Below are 9,942 nucleotides of genomic sequence, written 5' to 3'. Positions count from 1 at the left end.
GGAGGGATTCTTTGGGGCACAATGTATCACTGAGAGTATTTGTAAAGTTAATAGAGCTCGATTCTCATCGAATTTACACCTGTACATTTGGAGTGATGTTATTTTAGTAAAAGTTTCTGAAGTCAGAACCTGGCCCTTAGAATTCTTCCTGTGTAGCACAAAGAGGCAGTACAAAGAGATGTAATTTGCTCTCTCAGAAATAGAGAAAATAAGAAAAATGTAACGAGGCAATGAAACACATTTATAAATAGCATCAGTGCAGGACAGATAAATGCAATGACCATATTCACCATGCGCTCACAAGATCACAATTCTAAAATCACACAGTGCTCAAGCAGGCTATGGAACATATGGCCACAACATATCAATGGGACCAAGAGGTTAGTAGGATTCAAAGAGGGACTGGAGGTTTACCTGGGGAACCAGAAAATCCAATTACAGTAGTAAGGTGTTTTTCAAATAGCTTGAGAGGGTCATAAACCTTCCTGATTTACACCAAAAATATGTCTGTGTCAGGAGGAATTTCCCCCTGGGAGCAGGTTATCTCACAGCTGGCTATTGTACGGCTTCTTCTACCTTCCTCCGAAACTTCTATTCCTAGCCACAGAAAAAGGGGCTAAATGTACTACAGGTCTGATCCAGTCTGGCATTCCCTATCGGTGGTGTACGTGAGAATATAGGAACGGCCACACAGGGTCAGACCAATGGTCCATGAAGCCCAGTATCCTGTCTTCCTGAGAGCCAATGCCAGATGCTTCAGAGGGAATGAACAGAACAGGTAATCATTATGTGTAAATCCAAGAGTGTGTTTTTGTTGATCTTCCTTGACCTTCTGAAAGACTCTAGACATGCACTGAGAGCAGAATGATGTTTCCTTCAATATTACCTAGTCTCCTGTTACTTTTCCTTTCAGGAAGTAAAGTTCAAAACTCCTTGGACCCACACAGTATATCATGCCAGCTGTCAATGACACCAAATTCCAACCTGCAGTCTTCCTTCTCACCGGCATACCTGGGCTGGAAGACATCCATGTCTGGATTTTCATCCCTTTCTGCTTAATGTATGTTATTTCCATATTAGGAAATTCAGTCATTCTGTTCATTATAAAAACAGATCCATCCCTCCATGAGCCCATGTACATTTTCCTTTCCATGCTGGCTGTTACAGACCTTAGCTTATCGTTATGCACCCTACCAACAACACTGGGCGTATACTGGTTTCACTCGAGGGAGATCAGCCACGATGCCTGTTTTGCCCAGGTGTTCTTCATCCACTCGCTTACGTTAATTGAATCCTCTGTGCTCTTGTCCATGGCCTTTGACCGCTTTGTTGCGATCTGTAACCCGCTGAGATATGCTTCCATCTTAACCCCACCCAGAATAGCCAAGATGGGACTGGTGTCTCTGCTAAGAGGGGTTATCCTAATATTACCACTCCCCATTCTCCTGAAACAGCATCGATACTGTAAGGACAGCATCCTCTCCCAGTCCTTCTGCCGGCATTCGGACATCCTGACAATGGCTTGTTCAGATATCAGTGTCGACATCATCTATGGTTTCTTTTTAACAGTCTCTTCACGGGGGTTGGACTTGCTGCTCATCCTCCTATCCTATGTGATGATCTTTAAATCAGTGCTGAGTATTGCATGCCATGGGAAGCGCCTCAAGGTCCTAAATACCTGCGTCTCCCATGTCTGCGTCGTCCTTCTCTTCTACACACCACATATTGCCTTATCTGTGATATATAGATTTGTGAAGAACTTTTCTCCGATATTGGCAATTGTCCTGGGTAACGTCTATATGCTGGTCCCGCCCCTGATGAACCCAATTGTGTACAGCGTGAAAACAGAAGCAATTCGTGTGAGGATAATCAGGGTATTCGTCAAGTGAAGGGTCAGTTCATCACGCAGCTCCCTAGAATGAAATGCCTGTAACTGGCTTCTTGCTATCCCCAGTCTCCACTGTGCAGGGGGAAGCTCTGGGACAGCGAGAATCCAGCCTGACCAGCTGGGCGGCTGGTCCTATGGTTTGTGCACTGCTCTGCGGTTCAAGGTCCCAGGTCACACAGGGAGTGTGTGCCAGAGTTTGGCATTTTTTGTCTGTGTGCCTAAATCCTGGTGCCCTACCTTACCCACAAGACCCTCCTTCCTTTTCCCAGCCACAGGATAGGAGCACAGGGTCACGACCTAGAATTAAAGGGATGAAAACTCTTCTCCTTTTTGTGCTCCTCTTGAACACAGCTGTACATTTTCCTAGTTCAGCCAAAGGATTTAATTTGATGTTGAAATTGCTGGGTGAGTTTGTAGGGACTGTGCGATACAGAAGGTGAGACTAGATAATCACAGTGTTCTCTTCTGGCCTTAAAATCTAGGAATAGTTACACTGCAAATTGCATTTATTTCCATTGTCTCATGACAGTTTACAAACATCTTCCAGTAACTGGAACAACTCTTAAACAACTTCTCCCCTGTGTTTTAAGTCCATTTAGTCCTCCCTGAAGAAAGAACCAGCTTCACACCAAAGCTAGGTGAACTTTTCCAGACAGATTGTTCATTTGCTGGAAAATGCAGGTTCAGCTGACTTGAAACGATTTGCAAATTTGACAAAATAGTTTTGGCTTTTCACAAAAATGATCAGAGATGAGGGAGAAGGTGGTGGGCTGCCTCTCGTCACCCAGCATAATATTTAGGTCAGTGATTAGAGTACTCATGTGGGTTGTGGGACAGCCCAGATTCAAATACCCCCTTTCACCAAACCTGAAATGGAGTCACAAGAAATTTTTCAGAATTGCCACCGGACCAAAAAATCAGTTAGGGTTGGCGCTTGGAGGACATAAGGGGATATAGGCACCCCAAAATTTGCTTTAGCCCCTCCCCCCCAGGTAATCACCCCACCTTCTGCAAAGGGTGGCATGCGCCACTCTCTGGTCATCCAGCTCTGAATGTTGAGGATTTGCAGGGTTGTCCTTAAGGCAAATGGCTCACTAGGTGAAGGGAGGTCCCTGTACAGTGACCGCTGTCCTGCAGTCTGGGACGATGGGGGCAGGAACCAGGGGTGGAGCTTTTTTCAGGCAGGGGAGATTCCCGGAAGTGGATCTGACATGGCCCCAGGAGCAGCCCCGTGCAGGGAAAGAGGAAGTCCTGCCCCTCCCTAGCCCAGCCAGGACTAGCAGTTGGAGTCTGGCACAGGGTGGGAGCGCCTGTCTGGGCACTCCCTCACCAGAGCTGGGCCCAGCGCTTGCAGGCTACAGGGGCCTTGTGTTGACTGTGTGTGTGTGTGTGTGTGTGTGTGTGTGAGGGTGTGTCTTTATAGAGCAGTGTGACATACCCCAGGGTATAATCTGGACTCTTTGAATGGCTGTGCCCCCTTCATTCTCCACCTCAGGGTGGCTTTTGCACTGCTTTGCTGATGAGCAACACAACCTGCCAGGCTCTGGTCACTCACAGCCCTCAGCATGCAACGTAGCGTGAACGCTCTCCCAGCCCCTAATTAGCTACACACAGGGCAACACCTGCCACTTCTCGAGGCCCAGACTTGCACCCCAGAAATGTGCATCTTCTACTGTCCTGTCTGTTCACTGTACAAAGAAAGCTCATGTAAATCCGTTTTTCCAACAAAGGATAATAATTATGCACCAGCTTTGCTGTTTCAAGCAGAGTTTCCCACACACTTTGAACTGCGGAGATTGGTCCCAGGCTGGGATGGAAATCCATCCTGTGTATGAAGAACTGTGAACTGTCTTCAACATAAAATGGGGTGAGAAAAACTGTTTGTGAAACCAATAAAAAAATAAACACACAGTCTTCTAAACTTTACCAAGTGAAGTAAGATTTGAAGCAATCAATTTTGACATTTATTTCTCATGACTTGTGATCACTTTAAATCCTTCTTGCTATTGTTAATAAACTGGTTTCATTGCTTTATCCTAACCACTGAGTTTGGGTCAAAGTCTTTCAAGCAACCTTGGTTCAGTAGAGAGATTGGAGGACAGAGGTAATGAAAAATGTATTGTTTCTCATTTTGTACCCTCCTCCTCTCTTTGAGTAAATCCCCTGCCCCTACTGGGTGTAAGCAAAGCAGTCTCCCATGCATGCACATGAGATTCAAAGTGTAATTTGGGCCTGAGTGTGATCTCCTTTACCCCAGTGTAAGTCAAGTGTAATGCTACTGAAATGAATGCAGTGACTCTGGATTTGCACTGGTGTCACCGACAGCAGAATTTGCTCCTTTGAGTTCAGTGGGGTTATTTCCCAATTTTCACTGGGGTGAGAGTATAGGGCCCAATGGGCTAAATCTACCCCTCATGTGACACCACTGAAGGCAATGGGAACTCTGTGTTTAGAGATTCCAAACTCTTTGGGTCAAGGATTGTGTTTTTGCTCTGTGTTTGTGCGGTGCCTCACACAATGGGGTCCTGGTCCATGAGCACAGCTAGTTCGTGCTACGGCTGTATATATAATGATACGTGATAATTAGTCGAGGATCAAGCCCCACTTCATGTCTTTCAGTAGCTGCTCTGAAGGGATCTTTACAGCTGTTGAGATTACATTCAACATTGCCTTGGAAAAACCAGAACTGCCTTCATATTTAGAGCATGATTTTCAATCAATCATGTTCAATGTCCCAGCAACAACAGCAAGGAAATGGGAAAGGAGCCCTGATTTTGCAATGACTTCCTTAAATTCTATCAGTGCAATGTTCTCAACCTGGACAAAATTAAGTTAGGCCTCTGAACAAATCTTATTACATAGTTCTGATATGGAAAGTATTTGAGAAGAGAGGCCAGATGACAACTCCAGCTCTGATCATCCTCAAACTTTGGTGTCTTCTGAATGCACACCTACATCTGGCCCCCATCTCTCTAACAGTGTGAATGAAAACTCTGGATCCAAACACAATGTCACTTTGGGTGGTTCAATAACTGTCAAAAATTATCTGGGAAAATGCTTTCTGAAAGGTACATTGCAACAGCACACAGAAAAAAAATCTAGTAAATATAAGAAAACAACTACAAATGGAGAAATGCTTTGAGACAGCGAATGGTTTGTTCTCAAGGGAAAGGGAGAATTTCTCTTTGTAGATTCTGGTCAATCTCTCTTTTGAAAGCAGTGTTATGACTGGATGTTCTTTGGAAGGAGTTTTTTGCATATCCATCTATGGAACTGTTTGGTTTGGCGCAAATACGGGATACACAGGTATCCAAGGCCTGAAATGCTCTTTCTGGGATGCAAGATTCATTGCTGTCTTGAGGATCAGAATGTAGGACAGAAGAATGATCCTGGCATCCAACTTTAATGTGCACATGACTATAATAAAGCCATGCAAGCTGTTGACCCTCTTGTCTGTACAAGCCAGTTTCATCGCCTCCTCATGAAAGCCATACGAGTGGGAGAGCATACTGGATGTGCAGAGGGGGAAGCATTTAATAAGGAAGAGGAGTTGGAAGACTATACAGATGCCCATGAATAAAATTGCTACTTCTATTTTCCTTATTAGCGAATTGGGGAGTAGCAAGGTCTCATCAGAAGATCATATATTGCAATTAAGCAATCAAAGGCCATTCATCCAAAGGTATGGATAAAGAATTTCTGGATGATGCAGGCGTTAAAAGCAATTTCCCTGTCATTAAGCCTATACGTGCCACTCTGCACTGTTGGCAATGTAGGCGCAGTTTGGCAAGGGCTAGTAAAAAAAGGATAATGTACAAGGGCTGATGGAGACTTTGCTCTGTCCTGATGACAAAGAGAATAGTTACCGTTCCCTACCGCTGTCAGGACTTATGGGACACACAGTGGGATAGCCATCCAGGAGTTCTGCTCCCACATCCCAAGGGCACCTATGTGGATGAATATCTGATGACTAAAGATTCTATTATTGACTGTTGACATAATGTCCTGGTAACATTCCTATTGGTGTCAGAGTCCTGAAACAAAAACAGTGTTCACCGTATAGAACCAGAGGCCATAAACACTGCCAAAAAAGCTGTAGTACAGTTTCATGCCTCTGTTAGATGTCAATGGCCCAGATCCTCTGATGGTGGAAATTGTCGTCCTTCCATTGATGCCAAAGAGGCTACTCCTAATCACGCTGACTGAGGATGTGGCTTAGTGTGAATTAAACTCATTAAAGGCACCTGATTTTCAGCAAGGGAATCCTCAGGACTTTTGCAAGTCTTGCCTCATTACAGTGTCTCATGTTGGGTACCTGAAATCCATTTAGAAAATGTTGGCCTAAAACATAATTTATTTCACTCTTAACGTACTGAATTGAATAGAAGGGCTGCTATCTTCCTGTGCTGCCCCTGTTCATATGGCCATCCAACATCTTGGCAGATGAAAGGAAACATGACGAAGTAAGTCAGTGATGCTTGGCCTAGTGTGGGAGAAGAGACCAATGTGTGAGCGGCAGACTTTATCACAGTGGCTACAGGTCCTCTCATGAGCTCGAGGTTGGGGCACATTCTGCTTCCTGGCTCACCTATGGGCCTTAGTCTGGGCTTTCTGATGACTCTCTGCGACGACTGCAACAGGCTTCACCCAGCTTCTCCAGACTGAGAGGTTGTGGGCAGGGCTCTCCACATCGTCAGGGGAATGCTGAATTTCTTAAGACCCTTTTTGACCTTGTCGCTGTATTGGAGCTTTGGCCTTCCTCTGGCTCGTGGGTAGTCCTTGAGTTGGCCATAGAGCACAACCTTTGGCAGATGAGCTTGAGGCATGCGCTCCATGTGTCCCAGCCAGCGAAGCCCACGAGAATCCAGTTTTTCTGCATACACTGTAGGCCGGTTTTCTCAAGGATCTTGTTATGAGTGATCCTTTGGTCGCAAGAGACTCTAAAGATTTTTTTGACACAGCGAAGATGTCAGTAGTAGGAGGAATGGTCTCAAGTTGCAGTGGGAGAGGTCTAGGTTGGATATAAGAAAAGGTTTTTCCTTAGGAGGGTGGTGAAGCACTGGAATGGGTTATCTAGGGAGGTGATGGAATCTCCATCCTTAGAGGTTTTTAAGGTGTGGCTTGAAAAAGCCCTGGCTGGGATGATTTAATTGGGGTTGGCCCTGATTGAGCAGGGGTTGGACTAGATACCTCCTGAGATCCCTTCCAACCCTAATCTTCTAGGAGTCTATGAAGACAGGCCTGATTCAGGGGGTGTAACACTGTGTTAAAGCTGGGCAAATGAGGACATTTCTTCACGTGCTCATGTTTAGGGCCATTTCAGCAACCAGCCAGCTATCCAAGCCATTGCCAAGTTTTGGAATGCACTGTCAATTATTCTGCTTGCTGCTTTTAGCCATTTTCAGGCCTTTGCAAAAACTTAGCATAACTAGGAAAACCGAAACAGAGGGGACTAGACAGGTACACGTGAATCTGCTACTGTTGTATATTTTGTGCCTTGTCTTATTGCCTAGGTTGCTGGAGCAACAGAGCTAAGCTTGTTGCCATTGCAATTGAGTTAGACTATTAGGGGATAGCTGAGCCAATCCTCTTTGGTTTTAGTATTTGTTCAATAAAGACATTTCATGGGTTTGCATCTCTCTGTGTTCCGTGCTGATTTCTCTGTGAATACAAGTGCTTTCCTAGGACTCAACATAACAAAAGTGGTGATGGAGAATGGCATCGACCTGTGCTGCACCGGCAAAGAAGTAAAAGTCAATGTAAGAAAAAAGAGTTTTGCTGTTTTGGGGGCTGGCCTGTTTACACTGAGATTCAAACTGAAACTAAAACAGGCTCTTCTTTGTTCTGAATGAAGTGAAGCAGACAGACTGGGAAGGGGGAAGAAACAAAGGCAGTGCTAGTGACTGGAAATCACAGGCATTTGCGTGTGAACGACCCCAACACCCATGGATAAAAGACACTAAAACACAAGAGAAAGAAAAGAAAAAAAAAAGAGGGGCAGCAATGGCTACAGTTATGGGGCCCCAGGGATCTTTTGATGAGACTCTAGAGGAATGGAACTCATATATGGAGTGTTTTCAGCTTTTTCTTATTGCAAATGAAATTACAGATGCAAAGGGGACAGTGGGGAGCCGGGAATGCTATCACTGTGGAAAGCCTGGTCACTATGCATCAGAATGCTGGTGTAAAAACGTAGTGTATCGACAATGTGGGAAAAAGGGACACATTGAGCGTGCCTGCAAAGAAAAGAAAGAAGAGCCAAACAGAACAGGCAAACCAGAGAAAAAGAAGCCTGCTCCCTGACGAACCAAAACGAAAAATCTGCACGTGGCAGAGCAGACTCAGGATGATCACCCAGTCAGAAGAAGTTCCACTCTATGTCTTGTCCATGGCAGTTGGCTCACATGAATACTGGATAACCCTGCTGTTGGAAGGTAAACCTGTACGCATGGAACTGGACACTGGCGCAGCGATTTCACTGGGCTCAGAGACTGTGTATAAGGGGAAGTTAAAACATCTCGCACTTAAGTTGACAAAAAATGTTCTGCAGACGTACACTGGAGAATCTGTACCCATGTTGGGTCCTACTGATGTCAAGGTGGAGCTCAATGGACAGCCTGCTAAATTGCCACTGTTTGTGGTGGAAGGCAATTACCCAGCCTTAACGGGAAGTCATGGCTTAAGAAGATCCAGCTGAACTGGGCAGAAGTGCACTGGATGGCTAAAGAAGCAGCAGGTCTGACAGCTGTATTAAAGAAACCTGCTGCTGGTTTTGGAGAGGCCATGGGAAGTATGAAGGGAATGACTGTGAAATTGAACATTAAGCCTGACAGCCAGAGTTGTGCCATACGTCATCAGGCCAAAGGTTGAAGCGGACCTAGAGCATCTGGTCAAAAATGGAGTTCTAGTACCAGTTACCCACAGCTAATAGGCAACCTCAATAATTCCAGTATTGAAGAAAGATGGCTCCATTCAGATTTGTAGGGATTTTAAGGTCACTGTTAACCTGGTGTTGTGTGCAGAGCAATATCAGGCCAATGGATGAACGGTCTCTGTAATGCCATCCACTACTGCTGAAAGTACTATACAGAAACTGAGTGAAATCTTTAGTCATTTCGTTCTGTCAGAACAACTTGTGAGCAACAACAGACTGCAGTTCCTCTTTCAGGAGTTTAAAAATGTTATGAATGAAATGGGATACATCGCATCACTTCAGCACCGTATCATCCATCCACCAATGGATTACTGAAAGTTTTGTGCAGACCATGAAACAAGCTTTAAGATCTACAAGGGGACATTTGTCCATTCAAAAGCATCTGGAAACCTACTTACTATCCTATAGAAGCACACCTTGTTCTACGACCAAAGCGTCCCCGGCCTTTCTAATAATGGGATGACAGCTGCACACTTGCTTTGATCTGCTGAAACCCACCAAAGCACGACAAGTTGTGCAATGTCAACAGCAAAACCAAGTCATCAGACGTACACACAGAGCAAAAGACTGAACCTTTAGTCCTGGACAGCCTGTCCTAGCTGAGAACTCTGCTTCTGGAGCTAAATGGGTGTGACTGCAGATGATCTCACCTGGCCGTGGCATGTAGATCAGTTTTTGCCAGGTCATACATGTACCAAGGACACATCTCCACTTGAACTGCCTGACCTCACCATTACAGGTGAGTTATCAAGTCAAGAGTCACCCAATCCTGACTACCCTTCTCCATCCACTTCTGCAGCAGATACAGCCCCTTCCCCTGTTTGAGCAGCTACAACATCCTCACCTGTTCCAGCTACGAGTCCCAAGCCCATTGTTAGACCTGCACCGATAACACCTTCCGCTGCAAGAATACCGGAACTCTGCTGTAGTCCACATAGAGAGAGAAGGCCTCCTCAACCAGGACACAAGAATAATTTTTTCAGGCCCAGTACAAACTTGTAACCTGTGCCCCCTCCCACACACATATCCCATACATCCCATACATACAATCTCATGAGCCAAAAAACATTTTTTCCTCATGGTAATGGGGGTTGCAGCCTGGGCCAAGCACCCCAGGGGC

General features: G+C 45.3%; 1 protein-coding gene across 1 annotated transcript; it reads left to right on the top strand.

The window, feature by feature from the left end:
- The first annotated feature begins 704 nt into the window (after positions 1 to 704).
- LOC137141585 (olfactory receptor 51G2-like) lies at positions 705 to 1,889 on the top strand. Its single transcript, XM_067530517.1, has 2 exons — positions 705 to 778; positions 923 to 1,889. Exons 1-2 carry the CDS (start codon positions 705 to 707, stop codon positions 1,887 to 1,889), a joined length of 1,041 nt encoding a protein of 346 aa, XP_067386618.1.
- The last annotated feature ends 8,053 nt before the right edge of the window (positions 1,890 to 9,942 follow it).

Source organism: Emydura macquarii, unplaced genomic scaffold (assembly GCF_026122565.2).
Source record: "Emydura macquarii macquarii isolate MOO-44397 ecotype Brisbane River unplaced genomic scaffold, CSIRO-AGI_Emac_v2 contig_3094, whole genome shotgun sequence".
NCBI lineage: Eukaryota > Metazoa > Chordata > Testudines > Chelidae > Emydura > Emydura macquarii.
This window is presented reverse-complemented; position numbering and strand designations above follow the sequence as displayed.

What these genes read in the sequence shown, in the direction of transcription:
- LOC137141585 (XM_067530517.1), top strand. Translation starts at nt 705, where the DNA reads ATGGTCCATGAAGCCCAGTATCCTGTCTTCCTGAGAGCCAATGCCAGA. An exon ending in AGAGGGAATGAACAGAACAG is followed by an intron (nt 779 to 922) that starts GTAATCATTATG and finishes CAGGAAGTAAAG; the next exon opens with TTCAAAACTCCTTGGACCCA.